Source organism: Amia ocellicauda, chromosome 12 (genome assembly GCF_036373705.1).
Source record: "Amia ocellicauda isolate fAmiCal2 chromosome 12, fAmiCal2.hap1, whole genome shotgun sequence".
NCBI lineage: Eukaryota > Metazoa > Chordata > Actinopteri > Amiiformes > Amiidae > Amia > Amia ocellicauda.
In genome coordinates this window covers 24,427,828-24,452,216 of record NC_089861.1, presented here as the reverse complement: position 1 = coordinate 24,452,216, position 24,389 = coordinate 24,427,828, and the positions used below count along the sequence as shown (strand labels likewise).

At 52.1% G+C, this 24,389-nt stretch overlaps 1 protein-coding gene across 3 annotated transcripts in view; it reads left to right on the top strand.

Annotated features, from left to right (window-relative positions):
• LOC136764656 (uncharacterized) overlaps positions 1 to 24,389 on the top strand; it is a 65,846-nt gene that overhangs the window by 23,321 nt on the left and 18,136 nt on the right. For all 3 annotated transcript variants that reach the window (XM_066718887.1, XM_066718889.1, XM_066718888.1), the window contains exons 5-12: positions 5,441 to 5,713; positions 5,977 to 6,027; positions 6,186 to 6,449; positions 6,631 to 6,828; positions 22,181 to 22,453; positions 22,718 to 22,768; positions 22,927 to 23,190; positions 23,372 to 23,569. In XM_066718887.1, coding sequence (XP_066574984.1) covers positions 5,441 to 5,713; positions 5,977 to 6,027; positions 6,186 to 6,449; positions 6,631 to 6,828; positions 22,181 to 22,453; positions 22,718 to 22,768; positions 22,927 to 23,190; positions 23,372 to 23,569 — 1,572 coding nt within the window. The remainder of the gene's footprint in view (positions 1 to 5,440; positions 5,714 to 5,976; positions 6,028 to 6,185; positions 6,450 to 6,630; positions 6,829 to 22,180; positions 22,454 to 22,717; positions 22,769 to 22,926; positions 23,191 to 23,371; positions 23,570 to 24,389) is intronic.

The window sequence follows — 24,389 nt, the reverse complement described above, 5'->3', positions numbered from 1 at the left end:
GGGTATCACCTTTGGAGGAGCCTCCACTTGATTCTCTCTCTCTCCACCACCCCCGAGGGCCCGCGCCCTGTTTGCATAGGAGGAGGGACAATTCCTGAAGAGATGCCCTCCCCCACCGCACTGGTTGCAGGCCCTCTCCTGCTTGCAGGCCCTGGTCAGATGTTCTCCGCCGCAGACCTTGCACTTAACAACAGTGCAGGCTGCGGCTAAATGACCCAGGGCCCCGCAGTTCCTGCATAATTTGGGCATGCCATGGTAGAAGACAAGCCCCCTATTTGCTCCTAGTACCACGGTGCTCGGCAGATGGCGTACTCCGCCGATGGCGGCCACTTCCACCTGCAGGCGCACCTGCCACCACCGAGCACCGGTCCAGACCCCGTCCTCATCATTAACTCTCCTGCTTTCAGACAGGATCTCGCAGTGTCTCCTCAGCCATACCTCTACATCGTACTCTGCCACTGCTTCATTATAAAACTGGATAGTTACTATTTTAATCTCTCTGTCAGTCAGGGCATCGACCACAAATTCACTCAGGGGCATACTATCTTTTTTTTCTCTATATAGATTCCAAAAACTCTCCAGCACTTGAGGGTTCTTAAAACTCACCTCAAACACGTCTCTAGGTCCAGGCAGTTTAACCACGCAGTTCAGCTCAGAAGGGGCAAAGCCCAGGCCCCTCTGCAGCACGGACCTGCTGAACTCCAGCCGGGTGAGGGCCGCGGTCTCGGCTCCAGCCTCACGGCTGAAGCGCACCGCATTATGGCGCCTCACACCGGTGGTTCGCTGGGCCATGCTGCGCTTTCCTACCTGGGAGAAGGGTCCAGAGGCTCTCAATCCGGAGGTCGGGGCAAGTCCACCTGGCTGGGGAGCAGCTTCCACCTCCGGGGCTCTTGCAGGGAGTGGGCCTTGTGGGGAGAAGTCCGGGCCCTGGCTGCAGGAGGCCTCCCTCAGGGATGTTGCCGATCGGCCTGGTCGGTCCCTGGGATCCGAGGCCTCTCCTGGATCCTGGCTGGTGACGTCAGCAGGGAGCAGTCCTGGTCAGGCCGGGCTCCGGGTAGATGGTCGGTCTGGCTTCTGGATGGGACCCACTCCGTGAGGAGTCCGCCGACTCCTCTGGCTAGGTCCCCTGTCGCTCCCGGTCCGTCCCAATCTCCACTCGCCTCGGCCTCCGGACCGCTCCAAGGACCCAGGACTCTGCAGCTCTGTCAACCGGCACCTCCCCGTCTCGTCTGGTCTGGCCTGATGGATCAGCTCCCTGCAAGGAAAAGAAAGAGACTGTCAAATACAGTTCGATGCCCCCTGCTGGACAAAGATTTCTCTCACTATTGGAGGGAAACCCGAGTCCAAGATTTGAGTTCACCACCAACAGCAGGAATGATGGAGAGGATGCAGGGTTAACCACGAACAGGAACTTTATTGAACACAGTCTTCAGGCTGGAGCGACCCTCTGTCTCAATACTGCAAATATAACTACGACTCTCTCATGCTCTCCACACACTCTTATGCCCCTCCCGTGTTCCCGTGCGAGGCCAACCCTTAACCCTGGAACTATACCGCTACCCTAACTAACACGCACCACACACTTGCATATCCAAGCACACACTCACTCCATTAACCACCCCACCACCCAACACACAGACAGACCCCCAAACACACACACTCATGAACATGCACCCTGCCCCCACCAATCCCAGATCGCTACACTGTCCCCCCTCAGTTCCTCTCCCCCGAGGAAAGGCACATCAAAGTTTCGATCTGGTAACTCTCCATTTGGTGGCTGCACCGGGGGCCCGGAGAAGCGGACAAGGGGGCAGAGTCTAGTAAAGCATCCACTAAAGGTGGCTGTACTTACACCCCGCTTCCGGGCCTGGTCATTGTCACCCCTGGCGCGCCCCCCTCCAGGATCCGGGCTATTGCGGGCAGTAACCCCGGCACAAATCTCCAGGTTGAGGCTGGCAAACCCAGCTCCGATCTCAGTTCTGATGATGTAGATGTACTCTTTCGGCCTGCCTTTAGCTGGTAAGGCGTCTCTGTAGTAGCTCCAGCACCAGCAGACCCCTTAAAGCCCACTCATGGACCTTAGCTGGATGATTCTCCCGTCATGGGCTGGCCTGGGCCCACACACGCACACCACTGCACAGCGTCTGACTCCTGCTTCTCTCCATATCTTTGGGGTCAGCAAATTGGCACCCTGCTGCTTCCGATGCCGCTGCTTCCGATGCCGCTCGGATAACAGGGTGGTGCTGTTAGTCGGCCGCCACCTATCTGCCCACTCATTGTGCCCCTCTTTTGGGCACATAGAGTCTGCCGCTGGAGTGGGCCCCCCTCTGGGACGCCACTCTTCTTACACTCGGGCAAACCCCGTGCACGAGCCTCAACCCTCTGCCTCTTAGTCGGCCACCACCAGTCTGCTCCCAGCACTTTGGCATCTTCTGTCGAAGTCTTGTCGTCGTAGCCGGGTTGCTGCGAGTGCCCCTGGCGCTGCTCCCCCACTTGAGTGTCCTATTCGTGGGTGGGGAGCTGTATCTGGGCCATGCACGTCTCTACTATCTCCGGTGGAGCTCCGCAGGCCATCTTGTTTACATCCATGACAAGATGGCTGCACTTCCGCTGTCCGTCTTCCGGTGTCACTTTGGTGACGTCGTCATGCCACTCTCTGTTGTTTTCATTCTCTTTCTGTGCAGGTCCCGTCGGCTCGGGAGAGGCCTCTTCCGGTGGGGCTTCGCTATAACAGCCTGGTTGTTGCGGTTGCCCCTGACACTGTTCTCCCGGCTGAGCTTCCTCTTCTTCAGCGTGGAGTGGTAGCTGGGCTGTTCACTCTGGCTCAGTGTAGCCTCCCTCTACCGGACCGCCTCGCTGTTGCCGCATTGCTGCTCCGCATCTCAGTCATGCTGGGTCCTGTCCCTATGCATGTCGTCAAAGCAAGCCATTACAGTCCCGTATGTCAATGCTTGTTCACTCACAGCCTGTTCTACTACCTCCCACTCGTCTTCCCTCAAACATGCTAAAAGCTGCATCAGCTTAATCTTGTCACTCCAGCCGCTTTATTGTGCAATGTGCTCAAAATCCCTCTTAATGTTCCACCAGTCCGACTCATCCGCACCCCCAGGCTTCTGGGCTTCTCTCTCCGGTGCCACTCGTCATGGCCACGCTGCGGCTTCTGGGCCTTTCTCCGCAATGTGGAAGCTGCCTGTCTTGGGGGCTTGTCACTGCCACTCTGCGGTCCCTGGAGCTTGCTCGCTGGCTCGTCCCCGCCGTTCCACAGTCCCTGGAGCTCGGTCTCTGGCTGGAGTACGTCGTTGGCTCCCTTCTTGAACTGCACCCGGACCAGTCTCATGGTTTGTTCTGCGCTCCCCATGGGGAAGGCTAATAGCACGGCTCTCCACAGCTCCCCGAGGAACTCTGAGTCAGATTGTCCGGTGTTCTGGTAGAGCCCGCTGAACCTCAGCCTGTGACACCTCAATTCATCTTTGGGGGTCCCCCACTGGTCAGGCCCCTGCTGCTCCCCTCTCTTCACTGCACGTGGTGAATCGCTTTTTCTTGTTTATCTGATGGATGGCTGCAGCATAGGTCCCATCCTCTTCTTCTGACACCAGTGTAACGATATGGGCTTTTTGTTTGCCATATCGTCATGGGAGTTCACCACTAATGGCAGGAATTACAGAGAGGACACAGGGTTAACCACAAACAGGAACATTGAACACAGGCAGTCTTCAGGCTGGAGCGACCCTCTGTCTCAGTACTGCAACTATAACTACGACTCTCTAACTCTCTCCACACACTCCTAACTTAAACTCGTCCGCACGGGAACCGGGCACCCCTATTTATTCCCTCCGGCCCAGTGACTGGCTCCTCCAATCACGGCGCCCCCCATATTCCCGTGTGAGGTCAACCCTTAAACCCGGAACTACCCCACAACTAACACACACCACACATGTGCACATCCAAGCACGTACTCACTCCATAAAGATCCCCACCACCCAACACACAGACAGAACCCCAAACACACACACAGTAACCTGCACCGCCCGCAGTCCCCAGATTGCTACAATATTTGACAGTAGTAGTACTTCAAGTGTCTGTCTCTTCGGTGCTGTTTGCTGCAGGTTGATGTGTCCCATGCAATCCAAGCTGTTGTTCAGTATTTCTTCTGAGTTCCTCAGAAAAACATGCAACCTTTTCTCTGGACACTGTGTTTGTTCTCATTTTTAAAGTCTGATATTTGAATTTTTATTTTCCTTTTAACTTGGTCGGGTGAGTGATTGATACCCATTGAAAGAAGCCTTCTGTGATCGCGTCTATAGTTATATCCTCAGACAGCAACGCTTGTTCACTTCCTTCGGTTTGTCTTCCATCCACATTGTAAACAGTGCTTTAATTTCTGCATCGTCCCAGTTGTTATTATGTTTTCAAATTCACATTTAGGTCGCCTTTTGACCGCCTCAAAAGATATTTTGCCGGGTCAAAAAGCGGGACTAGTTTCCACCCGGTCCAGGGCTCCCATAAATCTATGACCCTGTTCACATTTGACTTAAGGCGACCCTAGGCCGGCCTAAATCTCAAATGTGAATGGGGTCTTAGTTATTAATGGACACCAAATGAGCACGATGGGTCGAATGGCCTCCTCTCATTTGTAAACTTTTTTTTGTTCTTACACAAACTGCACATGGTTCTTTTCAGATGAATCTCAAATTCTCTTTCTCTATCACAAATAGGTTCCCCATAAATTAATACTTAGTAATACATGCTCCAGTCTTGGGCGGATCCACCCAATTTCAATTCAGAGGGTTAAAAGAATGTTGTGTCACTTTATAACAAAGTTACAAACTGGAGCTTTCAGCTTTGTTGTTTGTGGATGCTCCATGCTAAGAACTTAAAATGTGCTATTCGTTTAAAAAAAAAAACTTAAATGATCATATTAACAAAAGGTTGAAGCTTCCTCTCCTATCATAAAAACATGAAATAATTGTAACCTAAAATAGCCTAAAATCAGAAAAATAAGATGACTGTGATAGGAAAAAAATGCCCAAATATGTTTTACGTTTAAACGGGCTACAAGGAGTCAAACTGAAAATTACACTTAATTCTCACAGCACTTGCTCATGGACGACCGTAATTAATCTCAATCAGTGTATTTGACAGAAAAAGCTTAACCCACATAAGTGTCATATTTTTCAATATGCTGAAATAAAGAAGTAGCTCCATGTAGTTGGTTAACTATCCGTAGGTGAAACTCTTGTATTGCTTCATTCAGAGACAGTTGCTATGCCAATGTGCCATACTGATGGACACCCAGTCCACTGTTTCACACCAAACTGTTTAAGTTTCTATCACAGCTGCAGGGTATTAAATCATCACAGCTTTATATTACAGAAAGAAACACAGATTTCATCACCGCACAAAAATAAATAAATATTAAACATCTCCTCTTCTATTTCAGTTCATCCTGAAGTGTTTGTGTTTGTGAACAAGAAGAAAGAAACCCAGAAGCCTTGTTTCTCCTGTCTGGCCACCGGGATCGAGTCCAAGGCACCTGAGGTTCGGCTGTACAAGAATGGACAGGAGGTGACCATGGGGGTGTGGTCCAGTGGGGTGCGGCCCAACGGAGATGACACCTACCAGCTGAGGAAGAGCGTGGAGATCACAGAGGAGGAGAGACACGAGTATTACTGTACTGTCAAGCAGGGCACCTTCTCTGGCATTTGGAGACTAGGTGTGTGTTTCTGCCTTTGTGGGGGGGGAATTGTAGTTCAGTTCAGTGATTGAGGGCAGAGCTGGAACAGAAGCAGGCGGGGCAGTGGGACCCAGGAGCAGGGCTGAGCAGCGCTGCCTCAGACCACACCCCCTGCTGCTCAGCAAATGAGCACCGAGAATCTCCAGGAGGACATGCCCAATACACCACCAGAGCAGAGACCTGGAAAAGAGTGAGTGAATCTGATCCAAATCTCTTATCCCCCCTCCCTTATTGTTTTGCAGATTCAGGATCTGGGGATCAGCCTCACTCCCAAACACAACCACAGCAGACAGGTGATAGAGAAGAACAGCTGTTTGTCTGAATGACCTGATTAATACATCAAAATATAATTGTATTTATATTATTGTTATTATCTTGTAAACTTGTGTTCAACTCAATCTCCCTTCATACAATCCAGTTCTGGACCCCCCCTCTGCAATTTCATTTTCAGATCCGCTCTCGTCTCCCAAAACCGGCCATTCCCTGGTGCACATCACCACAGCCTTCTCTCGGGCCGGACAGCGGCCCTATTTCTCGCTCTCCACGCTGCTGGACGGAGTGCCGGTCATTTGGTGCGACAGGGACACGGAAACAGAGTTGCCCATGCAGCAGTGGGTGACTAGTGCTGTGCAGGAGTGGGATGGAAGAGACACTGTATGCCGGGAAGAGAAGTATGTGTTTCGAGACCTTATCAAGGGTCTCAGAAACCGCACAGGTGAGCGGCCACCCCAGTCTCGACTATTAATGGGATTGCAGTTGTCTTCTCTCGTGTGGCTGGCAGTCGAGTGCAGCTTGTGTGGTTTACTATGTTTCTTCCACATGGGTCTGACTGCAGACTATGTAGTCATATGATCTTTCCTGTTTGTTTGTGTTTGTTTCTCATGTTTTCTCTGAAGGGGGCTGGGTGCTGCAGAGGAGGCGGGGCTGTGTGCTAGAGGATGATGGGCGTGTGACTGTGTTTGATGATTATGGCCACAATGGACAGGACCTCAGCATCCTGACTATCAGCTCTCCGGCAACTGGGTCAGTCAAGGACAGGAGGGAGTGTGTGGCCTTGCTGAAGAAGCTGCTAAAAGACAGGAAGAAGAGACAAGGTACAACAGGGACAGAGAACCTTATGGATCAACATATGGCATGGGGTAGAAGCTCATTGTATTGTTCCTGTACCTAAACCAAAACTGGACCCTTTATTGTACATTTAAAATACATGAGATATACTTAAAAAAACAAAAGCCAAAAAAACAAATATATGGTAGTAATTATGCACACGATATCCCAGGAGAGAGATACCATGGTAAACTGCTATCTAGTATCTAGTATATCTAGTAGTGTGAAGTAGCGGTCAGGGCTTTGGCCACTGGAACCAAGGGTCCCAGATGGGGGACATTGATATTGTACCTTGATTGCTCCAGTCTAACCTAGCTGTATAAATGGGTTATTTTGTGTAAAAATAACGTGACTGTCATGGTTTCCAAACCCATACCCTCTATCACCACTAGAGGCCACTGTATCCCTGCCTTTTCTCTTCACTTCTCCCTGCTCTCATCTTCCAATCATCCAATTAACATTCTTGTACTCCATGTGCACTCTTGTTCTCTCCCTCTGTTCCCATTGGCCCTGCACCTCCCATCCTGGTTTCTGATCTCCTTCTTAAACCCCTCTCTGCCCTCACTTGGGACGAAGTTTCGTCAGTCTGCCTCACCAACCCTTCTTCCTTGCCCCTTGTGCCCCTTGTGCCCCTTGTGCCCCTTGTGCCCCTTGTGCCCCTTGTGCCCCTTGTGCCCCTTGGTTCTTCCTCCTTCCTTGTCTCTTGCCTCTTCTCTCTCCTGTCTCTCTCTCTCGCTCCCAGTCCTGTCTCTGGCTCAGCCTTCTTGTTCCCGACCCTTGCCTGTGACCTCAACTACGTCCTTGCCTAGCCCTTTTGCCTTATCAGCCACCTCCACTAGCACTGCACCTGGGTCCCCTAGTTCCTGTGCCCTGCAGTTCTTGTAAGACTCTGACAGTGACATAGTGTAGCAATTGTAAGTCACCCTGGATAAGGCCTGATCGCTGAAAAATAAAATTATAATAATATCATGAACATGCAAATAAATGAGTTTATGTGGGGAGAGAGAGAGAGAGAGAGACTGAAAATGAGAGGAAGGTAGGAAAGCAAAAGATAGAGGAGGTGGGGGGACAGAGTACTTCCTTAAGAACTAAGACTGCTGAGTGTTGCAGGCATTGGCAGTGGTAGCTAATTCAATATGTGGCATCAGACTGGTACACTGTAGTTGGCTACTTTTCTCAGTAGCAAGTCAATTTTACACTACATAGTCAAATGTATGTGGACATCTGCTCATCCAACATTACAAAACCATGGGCATTAATATGGAGTTGATCCCCCCTTTACTACTATAACAGCTCCCACTCTTCTGGTAAGGCATTTCAGATGATGGAACATTCTTGTGGCGATTTGCTTCCATTCAGCCACAAGATCATTAGTCAGGTCAGGCACTGATGTTGGCGACCAGGCCTGACTTACAGTTGACGTTCCAATTAATCCCAAAGGTGTTTGTTGGGGTTTAGGTCAGGGCTCTGTGCAGGCCAGTCAAGTTCTTCCACACCAATCTTTACAAACCATATCTCTACAGACCTCACTTTGTACACGTGGGCATTGTCATGCTAAAACAGGAAGGCCTTTCCCAAACTGTCTCCTCAAAGCCGGAAGCCCAAAATAGTCTAGAATGTCATTGTATGCTGTAGCGTGAAGATTTCCCTTCAGTGGAACTAAGGGTCCTCGCCAGAACCATGAAAAACATCCCCAGATCATCATTCCTCTTCCACCAAACTTTACAGTTGGCACTGTGCATTCAGGCAGGTAGTGTTCTCCTGGCATCTGCCAAACCCAAATTCATCAATCAGACTGACAGATGGTGAAGCATGATTCATTACTCCAGAGAATGCGTTTCCACTGCTCCAGAGTCCAATGGCAGTGAGCTTTACACCACTCCAGCTGAGGCTTAGCATTGTACATGGTGATCTTAGGCTTGTGTGCAGCTGCTCGGCCATGGAAACCCATTTCATGAAGTTCCTGACAAACAGTTATTTTGCCGAATGGTCTCAGGCTGCTGGCAAAATAAAAGCGGTTCATGAAACTCACTTTCTTGCCAGCAGCCTGGATGTTCTTGACCACATAGGCCAGCCCCTGCGCCTTTATCAGCCGCACAACGTCCGGGACCCCCCTGCCTCTATCCAGGGTACCCTTCACCATCTGCACTCTTTTCAGCCTCTCCATTTTGCTCCCCCAGACAAACCGAAATATAATTCGGGTCACTAGTTTTGCGATGACCTTGTCTGGGGGGAAAATCATTCCTACGTAGAGGAGTATCGGGAAGAGGATGGCCTTTATGACCAGCACCTTACCAGCCATCGTCAAGGTCCTTGTGCTCCAGCCGTGGATCTTCTTTTGGACCTTAGATATGGCCTCCTCCCAGCTCCGGGTGCCCGTGTTGGTCCCGTCGATCGTGATCCCCAGAACCTTGATAAACGGCTTCACAGGGAACACGGTTGGCGGGCCCCGGCCGACAGGCCATGCCCTGGAGAGGTAGACCTCGCTCTTGGCCTTGTTGACAGCAGCCCCCGTCGCCCTGCAGAAGCCGTCCAGCAGTTCCTCGACCCTGGCCACGGACGGAGCGTCCGTGCAAACCACGGCCACGTCGTCCATATAGGCCAGGGCCTTCAGTTGCTCTCCGCCGGAACCCGGGAGATGGAAACCTGTCACTCGGACGTCCCAGTGGATCGCCTGCATGAACGGCTCCAGACAGAGGACGTACAGCAGGGCCGACAGGGGACAACCCTGCCGGACCCCCGACCTGACCGGAAATGGTTCAGTCAGGTGGCGGTTCACAAGGACCCTGCTGCTTAGACCGCTGTAAATGATCTTAACCCACTTCCTCAGGCCAAGAGCGAGACCCATCCTCTCCATAACGAGCTGCAGGTATTCGTGGCCCACTCTATCGAAGGCTTTCTCCTGGTCCAAGCTGATTAGGACCAGGGGAAGCCCTCTCTCGTTCGAGTAGGCCGCCGATCTCCCCCGGGCACCACAGACCTGGTCGGGACCCATGACTTGAGGGAGTGGCCGCTGCAGCCGGAGCGTCAGTGCTTTGGCCAGTATCTTGTAGTCGGTGCACAGGAGGCTGACCGGCCGCCAGTTCCTCAGATCTTTTTGGTCTCCCTTCTTGTGAAGAAGGGAGAGGATACTCTTCTTCATAGAAGGGGCCAATCTACCCTCTCTGTACATTGAGACCTGGGCCAGATCTTCTTTAAGCACCTCCCAAAAGATCTTATAGAACTCAGCAGGGATCCCGTTGGGACCCGGTGTCCTTCCAGAGTTAAGACTCTTTATCACCTGGGAGAGTTCAGTGGTGGTGATCTCTGGATCCTCCTCCTCCTCCTCGTCCCCCTCATTGCGGGACTCCAACAGGGACAGAAAGTGATGGATCAGATTTTGATCCACCACCTTCTGATCATACAACTCCGTGTAGAAATCCCGCACCACTGTCTCAACAGCCTCTCTGCCCTCCACCTCTTGCCCCGAGGAGTCGATCATGGAGGACATTGCAGGCCGCCTCTCCTTCGTTTTCTTGAAGAAGAAGCGGCTGCATTTCTCATCGTCCTCCATGATGCGGACCCTGGAAAGGACCTTGATCTTCTCTTGCTCCTCCCGATAGAGGGCGGAGAGACTCAGTTTGACCCGAGCCACCTCCTCAGCTAGGTCGAAGTCTCTGAGCTGTAAAAGACTCAGGCGCTGGAGGCGGGCGTTTAGATGGGAATATCTCGCCCGCCTCTCACGAGCTTTCCGTTTCCCCAGCTGAATGAAGTAGCCCTTGGTCCTTTTCTTCACCATCTCCCACCACTCTATGGGAGAATCAAAAAGGTCCTTCAGGGTCCTCCACTCCTCGAGGCGTCTGCTAAAAGTCTTAATAACACGAGGGTCATCGAGCAGGGAGGTGTTGAGCTTCCAGACCCCAGGCCCCGACTCCAGTGTGCTCGGGATGAGCACCTCTGTCGTCAGGAGCCTGTGGTCTGAAAAGAAGACTGCCTCTGAAGACATGGCGGTCCTCTCCAGTGGCTTACTGAGGAGGACGAGATCTATCCTGGAGAAGGAGGAGCCAGAAGAACTCACCCAGGTGAACAAGGGGACCAGGTCCCGACCTGCGTCGCAGAGTTCAAAGTCCTCCACGAACGCAGCGAGGTCCCTGCTGGATCTATCGTTGCGGGTCTACATCCCTCAGAGCACAGTTGAAATCACCTGAAATGATAACTGGTAAGGTGCCGATCAGGAGCGGGCGTAGCTGAGGGAGAAAGAGGACTCTCTCTCTCTGGCTGGTGGGGGCATAGACATTGACCAGCCTCAATTCAGTCCCCTTGTATTTAAAATCGAGGCTGGCCAGTCTGCCCGCCTCTATAACCTTAAATGCTTTTATCTCTATGAAGGGGTTTTTCAGGAGTACGGCAATCCCGTCCGCTCGGGACACATTGGACCCCGACCAGAAGGATTCTCCTAGGGTCCAAGTGTCCTGGAGATCTTTATATTCCTTTTGGAACGGGATGCCGCACTCCTGCAAACAGATAATATCCGCCTTCATTCCAGCCAGAGAGTTTAAAACATCGGTCCTCTTTTTCACCTCAGCAATGCTCCTCACATTTATTGATATAATAATTAGTGCCATAATGGCTGTGAGGGCAATTACCCGCTCCGTAACAATCATGTAAAGAAACCTTTCTCTTCCCCACTCCTCTCTTCTCCCTCACCTAGCATAGCGCTAGCACCGATCATTTCAATCATTTGCCTCACCGCTTGATCCTCTAGGAAGACTATGGGGGGGGCTCGGCTCCCGCCACCCGGTAAGGCTGGCGAAACTCCACTGGGCTCAGGGCCCGTGGTGCTGGAGGTTCTCCCTGGTTCCTTTGTGACCGAGGCCCAACGAGCAGATGGCAGGGCAGAGGCTTTGTGTACAACTGGGGAGAGAACTGTGTAGACCCCGCTAGTTGTTCTTTTAACTAATGGTGGGGGAGGGGGTGGTCTCTCCCTTCCGGGCTGTCTGCCGCCGCAGGCCTCCTCCCCCAGCGCCAGTGACCTTACCATTACGTCCCTTAGGTCTTTATGGGAAAGGACACTGGCGCCGATTCTCCTCTCTTGAGGACCTGCGGCTCTCCCACTACTACTGTTTATTGGGTTAAGTATTTTACATTACTTAATTAAAAACAATTCAATTTTTAATACTTGTGATTAAAAATCATTAAAATATCAGTCCTTAAAATCACTTAAAATTTTTAAAATCTTCGTGATTTTAACAAGAACAAAAAACAATTAACTTCAAATTAAACGTGCTCAAATCAACAAAACAAACGTGATAAAAGCAAAAACTGCACACCAACAAAAAGGTCAAATACATTGAAAATAACTGAAAATGCATTGAACAAAATAAAAAAACAATTAAAAAGTAAAAATAAAAAACCAACGAAAAAGGTCCAATGCATTTTAAATTAAACCCAAAACGGTCAATGTATTTGACAACAAAATATAACAAAACTATACCAAAAAAAACCCTGAACAATGTGATTTAAAAACAACTAAATCTTTAAAAACAATTAAGATTCCTTTTTTAAAATCTTTTTAAAAACAATCATTCGTAAAATCTTTAAAAGATCTTGGACTCGGGCTCCAGCAGGGGGAACTGACCGTCCCCGGAGGTGGGTCCCATCATGGGATCCTGAGCTCCCCCAGATCTTGTATACGCCAGTTCTTGTAGGCTTCCTCCTTGCCCCTCTGATGGACCTCCAGATTGACATAGTCTCTTACAAACACCATGCCCCTCCGCGCGATGACGATCGGGTCCAGCTCCTGCTTATTGAACAAACAGATGTTCCGTCCCTCCCACAGTGCCTGCTTCACTGCGCAGACGACACGCCACCAGCACCTCAGGGTAGATGATGAAATTCCCCTGGCCGGACCGTACAGGATCTGCTGGGCGGTCGCCCGCGCAGGAACGGCGAACCTGTGGAGGAACGGAAAAAACAGGAGCCAGACCCTGTGGGCGGAGGGGCACTCACTAAAGATGTGAGCCTCCGTCTCCTTCCCCAGGCAACCCTTATAGGGGCAGGTGTCATAAGGAGCTATGCCCCTTCTGTGCATGAACACTCGGGTGGGGAGACACCGACTCACAGCCATCCAGGAGACATCTTTCTGCGTGTTCGTGAGGCAAACGTGCGTAGCGTTAGCCCAGATAAACCGGCAGGTTTCGGGAGGGAAATCTTCTATCCGGCTGGTCTCCTGGGTAGATCTCATCTGACTACAGATGGTCTTATAATCCCAGGAGGCCAGCACGACTTTATGGAGGCCTACTTCGAGCGCAAAGGCTCGGAGCGCCCTGTAGAACGGCGGGGGATCCCACGAGTGCGGCCTGGTGTTATCCATGGCGCAGAGGCCGAATGGTCTCAGGCTGCTGGCAAAATAAAAGCGGTTCATGAAACTCACTTTCTTGCCAGCAGCCTGGATGTTCTTTACCACATAGGCCAGCCCCTGCGCCTTTATCAGCCGCACAACGTCCGGGACCCCCCTGCCTCCATCCAGGGTACCCTTCACCATCTGTACTCTTTTCAGCCTCTCCATTTTGCTCCCCCAGACAAACCGAAATATAATTCGGGTCACTAGTTTTGCGATGACCTTGTCTGGGGGGAAGATCATTCCTACGTAGAGGAGTATCGGGAAGAGGATGGCCTTTACGACCAGCACCTTACCAGCCATCGTCAAGGTCCTTGTGCTCCAGCCGTGGATCTTCCTTTGGACCTTCACTATGGCCTCCTCCCAGCTCCGGGTGCCCGTGTTGGTCCCGTCGATCGTGATCCCCAGAACCTTGATAAACGGCTTCACAGGGAACACGGTCAGCGGGCCCGGCCGACAGGCCATGCCCTGGAGAGGTAGACCTCGCTCTTGGCCTTGTTCACAGCGGCCCCCGTCGCCCTGCAGAAGCCGTCCAGCAGTTCCTCGACCCTGGCCACGGACGGAGCGTCCGTGCAGACCACGGCCACGTCGTCCATATAGGCCAGGGCCTTCAGTTGCTCTCCGCCGGAACCCGGGAGATGGAAACCTGTCACCCGGACGTCCCGGCGGATCGCCTGCATGAACGGCTCCAAGCAGAGGACGTACAGCAGGGCCGACAGGGGACATCCCTGCCGGACCCCCAACCTGACCGGAAATGGTTCGGTCAGGTGGCGGTTCACAAGGACCCTGCTGCTTAGGCCGCTGTAGATGATCTTGACCCACTTCCTCAGGCCAAGAGCGAGACCCATCCTCTCCATGACGAGCTGCAGGTATTCGTGGCCCACTCTGTCGAAGGCTTTCTCCTGGTCCAAGCTGATTAGGACCAGGGGAAGCCCTCTCTCGTTCGAGTAGGCCACGACATCCCTGAGCAGCATGGCGTTGTCGGCCCCGATCTCCCCCGGGCACCACAGACCTGGTCGGGACCCACGACTTGAGGGAGTGGCCGCTGCAGCCGGAGCGTCAGTGCTTTGGCCAGTATCTTGTAGTCGGTGCACAGGAGGCTGACTGGCCGCCAGTTCCTCAGATCTTTTGGGTCTCCCTTCTTGTGAAGAAGGGAGATGATACTCTTCTTCATCGAAGGGGCCAATCTGCCCTCTCTGTACATCGACCCCAAGACCTGGCCCAGATCTTCCTTAAGCACCTCCCAAAAGATCTTATAGAACTCAGCAGGGATCCCGTCGGGACCCGGTGTCCTTCCAGAGTTAAGACTCTTTATCACCTGGGAGAGTTCAGTGGTGGTGATCTCTGGATCCTCCTCCTCCTCCTCGTCCCCCTCATTGCGGGACTCCAACAGGGACAGAAAGTGGTGGATCAGATTTTGATCCACCACCTTCTGATCGTACAACTCCCTGTAGAAATCCCACACCACTGTCTCAACAGCCTCTCTGCCCTCCACCTCTTGCCCCGAGGAGTCGATCATGGAGGACATTGCAGGCCGCCTCTCCTTCGTTTTCTTGAAGAAGAAGCGGCTGCATTTCTCATCGTCCTCCATGATGCGGACCCTGGAAAGGACCTTGATCTTCTCTTGCTCCTCCCGATAGAGGGCGGAGAGACTCAGTTTAACCCGGGCCACCTCCTCAGCTAGGTCGAAGCCTCTGAGCTGTAAAAGACTCAGGCGCTGGAGGCGGGCGTTTAGATGGGAATATCTCGCCCGCCTCTCGCGAGCTTTCCGTTTCCCCAGCTGAATGAAGTAGCCCTTGGTTCTTTTCTTCATCATCTCCCACCACTCTATGGGAGAATCAAAAAGGTCCTTCAGGGTCCTCCACTCCTCGAGGCGTCTGCTAAAGGTCTTAATCACACGAGGGTCATCGAGCAGAGAGGTGTTGAGCTTCCAGACCCCAGGCCCCGACTCCCGTGTGCTCGGAATGAGCACCTCTGTCGTCAGGAGCCTGTGGTCTGAAAAGAAGACCGCCTCCGAAGACATGGCGGTCCTCTCCAGTGGCTTACTGAGGGAAGGAGAAGGAGGAGCCAGAAGAACTCACCCAGGTGAACAAGGGGACCAGGTCCCGACCTGCGTCGCAGAGTTCAAAGTCCTCCACGAACGCAGCGAGGTCCCTGCTGGATCTATCATTGCGGGGCTTACTCCGGTCTACATCCCTCAGAGCACAGTTGAAATCACCTGAAATGATAACTGGCAAGGTGCCGATCAGGAGCGGGCGTAGCTGAGGGAGAAAGAGGACTCTCTCTCTCTGGCTGGTGGGGGCATAGACATTGACCAGCCTCAATACAGCCCCCTTGTATTTAAAATCGAGGCTGGCCAGTCTGCCCGCCTCTATAACCTTAAATGTTTTTGCTGTTATGAAGGGGTTTTTCAGGAGTACGGCAATCCTGTCCGCTCGGGACACATTGGACCCCGACCAGAAAGATTCTCCTAGGGTCCAAGTGTCCCGGAGATCTTTATATTCTTTTTGGAACGGGATGCCGCACTCCTGCAAACAAATAATATCTGCCTTCATTCCAGCCAGAGAGTTTAAAACATCGGTCCTCTTTTTCACCTCAGCAATGCTCCTCACATTTATTGAAATAATGGTTAATGCCATAATGGCTGTGAGGGCAATTACCCGCTCCGTAACAATCATGTAAAGAAACCTTTCTCTTCCTCACTCCTCTCTTCTCCCTCACCTAGCTTAGCGCTAGCACCCATCATTTCAATCATTTGCCTCACCGCTTGATCCTCTAGGAAGACTATGGGGGGGGCTCGGCTCCCGCCACCCGGTAAGGCTGGCGAAACTCCACTGGGCTCAGGGCCCGTGGTGCTGGAGGTTCTCCCTGGTTCCTTTGAGGCCGAGGCCCGACGAACAGATGGCAGGGCAGAGGCTTTATGTACAACTGGGGAGAAAACTGTGTAGACCCCGCTAGTTGTTCTTTTAACTAATGGTGGGGGAGGGGGTGGTCTCTCCCTTCCCGGCTGTCTGCCGCCGCAGGCCTCCTCCCCCAGCGCCAGTGACCTTACCATCACGTCCCTGATGTCTTTCTGGGAAAGGACACTGGCGCCGACTCTCATCTCCTGAGGACCTGCGGCTCTCCCACTACTGCCGGGAGGGCATACCTGACCCCTCCCCTGGGAGAGTCTCAGTTGTGGGGCAGGAGGAATGTTATTTCTAGGGGGCCTCTCGTCCACCAGGCTGCCCACTCGGGGCAGTGGAGAAGGCCCACTACTCTCCTCTACGGAGTCAGAGTGGGGCGTGTAGAAATTAGAGGGAGAGGTCTCTGCAGCGGGGGAGGAGCTGGCAGGGGGGGGAGAATCTGCAGAGTGGATCCTTTTATTCATCATACCCCCCCTACCCATGCTCCTCTTTTCTGCTCTCCTCCTCTTCCCCGCTACCACTGTCCACTCCCCCTCTGCCTCCACTTCTGACCCAGAGTCAGAGAGGGAGCCTATGAGACTCCTGAGGACTGTTTCCTCTCTACCCCCATCTTGGGGTATCACCTTTGGAGGAGCCTCCACTTGATTCTCTCTCTCTCCACCACCCCCGAGGGCCCGCGCCCTGTTTGCATAGGAGGAGGGACAATTCCTGAAGAGATGCCCTCCCCCACCGCACTGGTTGCAGGCCCTCTCCTGCTTGCAGGCCCTGGTCAGATGTTCTCCGCCGCAGACCTTGCACTTAACAACAGTGCAGGCTGCGGCTAAATGACCCAGGGCCCCGCAGTTCCTGCATAATTTGGGCATGCCATGGTAGAAGACAAGCCCCCTATTTGCTCCTAGTACCACGGTGCTCGGCAGATGGCGTACTCCGCCGATGGCGGCCACTTCCACCTGCAGGCGCACCTGCCACCACCGAGCACCGGTCCAGACCCCGTCCTCATCATTAACTCTCCTGCTTTCAGACAGGATCTCGCAGTGTCTCCTCAGCCATACCTCTACATCGTACTCTGCCACTGCTTCATTATAAAACTGGATAGTTACTATTTTAATCTCTCTGTCAGTCAGGGCATCGACCACAAATTCACTCAGGGGCATACTATCTTTTTTTTCTCTATATAGATTCCAAAAACTCTCCAGCACTTGAGGGTTCTTAAAACTCACCTCAAACACGTCTCTAGGTCCAGGCAGTTTAACCACGCAGTTCAGCTCAGAAGGGGCAAAGCCCAGGCCCCTCTGCAGCACGGACCTGCTGAACTCCAGCCGGGTGAGGGCCGCGGTCTCGGCTCCAGCCTCACGGCTGAAGCGCACCGCATTATGGCGCCTCACACCGGTGGTTTGCTGGGCCATGCTGCGCTTTCCTACCTGGGAGAAGGGTCCAGAGGCTCTCAATCCGGAGGTCGGGGCAAGTCCACCTGGCTGGGGAGCAGCTTCCACCTCCGGGGCTCTTGCAGGGAGTGGGCCTTGTGGGGAGAAGTCCGGGCCCTGGCTGCAGGAGGCCTCCCTCAGGGATGTTGCCGATCGGCCTGGTCGGTCCCTGGGATCCGAGGCCTCTCCTGGATCCTGGCTGGTGACGTCAGCAGGGAGCAGTCCTGGTCAGGCCGGGCTCCGGGTAGATGGTCGGTCTGGCTTCTGGATGGGACCCACTCCGTGAGGAGTCCGCCGACTCCTCTGGCTAGGTCCCCTGTCGCTCCCGGTCCGTCCCAATCTCCACTCGCCTCGGCCTCCGGACCGCTCCAAGGACCCAGGACTCTGCAGCTCTGTCAACCGGCACCTCCCCGTCTCGTCTGGTCTGGCCTGATGGATCAGCTCCCTGCAAGGAAAAGAAAGAGACTGTCAAATACAGTTCGATGCCCCCTGCTGGACAAAGATTTCTCTCACTATTGGAGGGAAACCCGAGTCCAAGATTTGAGTTCACCACCAACAGCAGGAATGATGGAGAGGATGCAGGGTTAACCACGAACAGGAACTTTATTGAACACAGTCTTCAGGCTGGAGCGACCCTCTGTCTCAATACTGCAAATATAACTACGACTCTCTCATGCTCTCCACACACTCTTATGCCCCTCCCGTGTTCCCGTGCGAGGCCAACCCTTAACCCTGGAACTATACCGCTACCCTAACTAACACGCACCACACACTTGCATATCCAAGCACACACTCACTCCATTAACCACCCCACCACCCAACACACAGACAGACCCCCAAACACACACACTCATGAACATGCACCCTGCCCCCACCAATCCCAGATCGCTACACTGTCCCCCCTCAGTTCCTCTCCCCCGAGGAAAGGCACATCAAAGTTTCGATCTGGTAACTCTCCATTTGGTGGCTGCACCGGGGGCCCGGAGAAGCGGACAAGGGGGCAGAGTCTAGTAAAGCATCCACTAAAGGTGGCTGTACTTACACCCCGCTTCCGGGCCTGGTCATTGTCACCCCTGGCGCGCCCCCCTCCAGGATCCGGGCTATTGCGGGCAGTAACCCCGGCACAAATCTCCAGGTTGAGGCTGGCAAACCCAGCTCCGATCTCAGTTCTGATGATGTAGATGTACTCTTTCGGCCTGCCTTTAGCTGGTAAGGCGTCTCTGTAGTAGCTCCAGCACCAGCAGACCCCTTAAAGCCCACTCATGGACCTTAGCTGGATGATTCTCCCGTCATGGGCTGGCCTGGGCCCACACACGCACACCACTGCACAGCGTCTGACTCCTGCTTCTCTCCATATCTTTGGGGTCAGCAAATTGGCACCCTGCTGCTTCCGATGCCGCTGCTTCCGATGCCGCTCGGATAACAGGGTGGTGCTGTTAGTCGGCCGCCACCTATCTGCCCACTCATTGTGCCCCTCTTTTGGGCACATAGAGTCTGCCGCTGGAGTGGGCCCCCCTCTGGGACGCCACTCTTCTTACACTCGGGCAAACCCCGTGCACGAGCCTCAACCCTCTGCCTCTTAGTCGGCCACCACCAGTCTGCTCCCAGCACTTTGGCATCTTCTGTCGAAGTCTTGTCGTCGTAGCCGGGTTGCTGCGAGTGCCCCTGGCGCTGCTCCCCCACTTGAGTGTCCTATTCGTGGGTGGGGAGCTGTATCTGGGCCATGCACGTCTCTACTATCTCCGGTGGAGCTCCGCAGGCCATCTTGTTTACATCCATGACAAGATGGCTGCACTTCCGCTGTCCGTCTTCCGGTGTCACTTTGGTGACGTCGTCATGCCACTCTCTGTTGTTTTCATTCTCTTTCTGTGCAGGTCCCGTCGGCTCGGGAGAGGCCTCTTCCGGTGGGGCTTCGCTATAACAGCCTGGTTGTTGCGGTTGCCCCTGACACTGTTCTCCCGGCTGAGCTTCCTCTTCTTCAGCGTGGAGTGGTAGCTGGGCTGTTCACTCTGGCTCAGTGTAGCCTCCCTCTACCGGACCGCCTCGCTGTTGCCGCATTGCTGCTCCGCATCTCAGTCATGCTGGGTCCTGTCCCTATGCATGTCGTCAAAGCAAGCCATTACAGTCCCGTATGTCAATGCTTGTTCACTCACAGCCTGTTCTACTACCTCCCACTCGTCTTCCCTCAAACATGCTAAAAGCTGCATCAGCTTAATCTTGTCACTCCAGCCGCTTTATTGTGCAATGTGCTCAAAATCCCTCTTAATGTTCCACCAGTCCGACTCATCCGCACCCCCAGGCTTCTGGGCTTCTCTCTCCGGTGCCACTCGTCATGGCCACGCTGCGGCTTCTGGGCCTTTCTCCGCAATGTGGAAGCTGCCTGTCTTGGGGGCTTGTCACTGCCACTCTGCGGTCCCTGGAGCTTGCTCGCTGGCTCGTCCCCGCCGTTCCACAGTCCCTGGAGCTCGGTCTCTGGCTGGAGTACGTCGTTGGCTCCCTTCTTGAACTGCACCCGGACCAGTCTCATGGTTTGTTCTGCGCTCCCCATGGGGAAGGCTAATAGCACGGCTCTCCACAGCTCCCCGAGGAACTCTGAGTCAGATTGTCCGGTGTTCTGGTAGAGCCCGCTGAACCTCAGCCTGTGACACCTCAATTCATCTTTGGGGGTCCCCCACTGGTCAGGCCCCTGCTGCTCCCCTCTCTTCACTGCACGTGGTGAATCGCTTTTTCTTGTTTATCTGATGGATGGCTGCAGCATAGGTCCCATCCTCTTCTTCTGACACCAGTGTAACGATATGGGCTTTTTGTTTGCCATATCGTCATGGGAGTTCACCACTAATGGCAGGAATTACAGAGAGGACACAGGGTTAACCACAAACAGGAACATTGAACACAGGCAGTCTTCAGGCTGGAGCGACCCTCTGTCTCAGTACTGCAACTATAACTACGACTCTCTAACTCTCTCCACACACTCCTAACTTAAACTCGTCCGCACGGGAACCGGGCACCCCTATTTATTCCCTCCGGCCCAGTGACTGGCTCCTCCAATCACGGCGCCCCCCATATTCCCGTGTGAGGTCAACCCTTAAACCCGGAACTACCCCACAACTAACACACACCACACATGTGCACATCCAAGCACGTACTCACTCCATAAAGATCCCCACCACCCAACACACAGACAGAACCCCAAACACACACACAGTAACCTGCACCGCCCGCAGTCCCCAGATTGCTACAATATTTGACAGTAGTAGTACTTCAAGTGTCTGTCTCTTCGGTGCTGTTTGCTGCAGGTTGATGTGTCCCATGCAATCCAAGCTGTTGTTCAGTATTTCTTCTGAGTTCCTCAGAAAAACATGCAACCTTTTCTCTGGACACTGTGTTTGTTCTCATTTTTAAAGTCTGATATTTGAATTTTTATTTTCCTTTTAACTTGGTCGGGTGAGTGATTGATACCCATTGAAAGAAGCCTTCTGTGATCGCGTCTATAGTTATATCCTCAGACAGCAACGCTTGTTCACTTCCTTCGGTTTGTCTTCCATCCACATTGTAAACAGTGCTTTAATTTCTGCATCGTCCCAGTTGTTATTATGTTTTCAAATTCACATTTAGGTCGCCTTTTGACCGCCTCAAAAGATATTTTGCCGGGTCAAAAAGCGGGACTAGTTTCCACCCGGTCCAGGGCTCCCATAAATCTATGACCCTGTTCACATTTGACTTAAGGCGACCCTAGGCCGGCCTAAATCTCAAATGTGAATGGGGTCTTAGTTATTAATGGACACCAAATGAGCACGATGGGTCGAATGGCCTCCTCTCATTTGTAAACTTTTTTTTGTTCTTACACAAACTGCACATGGTTCTTTTCAGATGAATCTCAAATTCTCTTTCTCTATCACAAATAGGTTCCCCATAAATTAATACTTAGTAATACATGCTCCAGTCTTGGGCGGATCCACCCAATTTCAATTCAGAGGGTTAAAAGAATGTTGTGTCACTTTATAACAAAGTTACAAACTGGAGCTTTCAGCTTTGTTGTTTGTGGATGCTCCATGCTAAGAACTTAAAATGTGCTATTCGTTTAAAAAAAAAAACTTAAATGATCATATTAACAAAAGGTTGAAGCTTCCTCTCCTATCATAAAAACATGAAATAATTGTAACCTAAAATAGCCTAAAATCAGAAAAATAAGATGACTGTGATAGGAAAAAAATGCCCAAATATGTTTTACGTTTAAACGGGCTACAAGGAGTCAAACTGAAAATTACACTTAATTCTCACAGCACTTGCTCATGGACGACCGTAATTAATCTCAATCAGTGTATTTGACAGAAAAAGCTTAACCCACATAAGTGTCATATTTTTCAATATGCTGAAATAAAGAAGTAGCTCCATGTAGTTGGTTAACTATCCGTAGGTGAAACTCTTGTATTGCTTCATTCAGAGACAGTTGCTATGCCAATGTGCCATACTGATGGACACCCAGTCCACTGTTTCACACCAAACTGTTTAAGTTTCTATCACAGCTGCAGGGTATTAAATCATCACAGCTTTATATTACAGAAAGAAACACAGATTTCATCACCGCACAAAAATAAATAAATATTAAACATCTCCTCTTCTATTTCAGTTCATCCTGAAGTGTTTGTGTTTGTGAACAAGAAGAAAGAAACCCAGAAGCCTTGTTTCTCCTGTCTGGCCACCGGGATCGAGTCCAAGGCACCTGAGGTTCGGCTGTACAAGAATGGACAGGAGGTGACCATGGGGGTGTGGTCCAGTGGGGTGCGGCCCAACGGAGATGACACCTACCAGCTGAGGAAGAGCGTGGAGATCACAGAGGAGGAGAGACACGAGTATTACTGTACTGTCAAGCAGGGCACCTTCTCTGGCATTTGGAGACTAGGTGTGTGTTTCTGTCTTTGTGGGGGGGGAAATTGTAGTTCAGTTCAGTGATTGAGGGCAGAGCTGGAACAGAAGCAGGCGGGGCAGTGGGACCCAGGAGCAGGGCTGAGCAGCGCTGCCTCAGACCACACCCCCTGCTGCTCAGCAAATGAGCACCGAGAATCTCCAGGAGGACATGCCCAATACACCACCAGAGCAGAGACCTGGAAAAGAGTGAGTGAATCTGATCCAAATCTCTTATCCCCCCTCCCTTATTGTTTTGCAGATTCAGGATCTGGGGATCAGCCTCACTCCCAAACACAACCACAGCAGACAGGTGATAGAGAAGAACAGCTGTTTGTCTGAATGACCTGATTAATACATCAAAATATAATTGTATTTATATTATTGTTATTATCTTGTAAACTTGTGTTCAACTCAATCTCCCTTCATACAATCCAGTTCTGGACCCCCCCTCTGCAATTTCATTTTCAGATCCGCTCTCGTCTCCCAAAACCGGCCATTCCCTGGTGCACATCACCACAGCCTTCTCTCGGGCCGGACAGCGGCCCTATTTCTCGCTCTCCACGCTGCTGGACGGAGTGCCGGTCATTTGGTGCGACAGGGACACGGAAACAGAGTTGCCCATGCAGCAGTGGGTGACTAGTGCTGTGCAGGAGTGGGATGGAAGAGACACTGTATGCCGGGAAGAGAAGTATGTGTTTCGAGACCTTATCAAGGGTCTCAGAAACCGCACAGGTGAGCGGCCACCCCAGTCTCGACTATTAATGGGATTGCAGTTGTCTTCTCTCGTGTGGCTGGCAGTCGAGTGCAGCTTGTGTGGTTTACTATGTTTCTTCCACATGGGTCTGACTGCAGACTATGTAGTCATATGATCTTTCCTGTTTGTTTGTGTTTGTTTCTCATGTTTTCTCTGAAGGGGGCTGGGTGCTGCAGAGGAGGCGGGGCTGTGTGCTAGAGGATGATGGGCGTGTGACTGTGTTTGATGATTATGGCCACAATGGACAGGACCTCAGCATCCTGACTATCAGCTCTCCGGCAACTGGGTCAGTCAAGGACAGGAGGGAGTGTGTGGCCTTGCTGAAGAAGCTGCTAAAAGACAGGAAGAAGAGACAAGGTACAACAGGGACAGAGAACCTTATGGATCAACATATGGCATGGGGTAGAAGCTCATTGTATTGTTCCTGTACCTAAACCAAAACTGGACCCTTTATTGTACATTTAAAATACATGAGATATACTTAAAAAAACAAAAGCCAAAAAAACAAATATATGGTAGTAATTATGCACACGATATCCCAGGAGAGAGATACCATGGTAAACTGCTATCTAGTATCTAGTATATCTAGTAGTGTGAAGTAGCGGTCAGGGCTTTGGCCACTGGAACCAAGGGTCCCAGATGGGGGACATTGATATTGTACCTTGATTGCTCCAGTCTAACCTAGCTGTATAAATGGGTTATTTTGTGTAAAAATAACGTGACTGTCATGGTTTCCAAACCCATACCCTCTATCACCACTAGAGGCCACTGTATCCCTGCCTTTTCTCTTCACTTCTCCCTGCTCTCATCTTCCAATCATCCAATTAACATTCTTGTACTCCATGTGCACTCTTGTTCTCTCCCTCTGTTCCCATTGGCCCTGCACCTCCCATCCTGGTTTCTGATCTCCTTCTTAAACCCCTCTCTGCCCTCACTTGGGACGAAGTTTCGTCAGTCTGCCTCACCAACCCTTCTTCCTTGCCCCTTGTGCCCCTTGTGCCCCTTGTGCCCCTTGTGCCCCTTGTGCCCCTTGTGCCCCTTGTGCCCCTTGTGCCCCTTGTGCCCCTTGTGCCCCTTGGTTCTTCCTCCTTCCTTGTCTCTTGCCTCTTCTCTCTCCTGTCTCTCTCTCTCGCTCCCAGTCCTGTCTCTGGCTCAGCCTTCTTGTTCCCGACCCTTG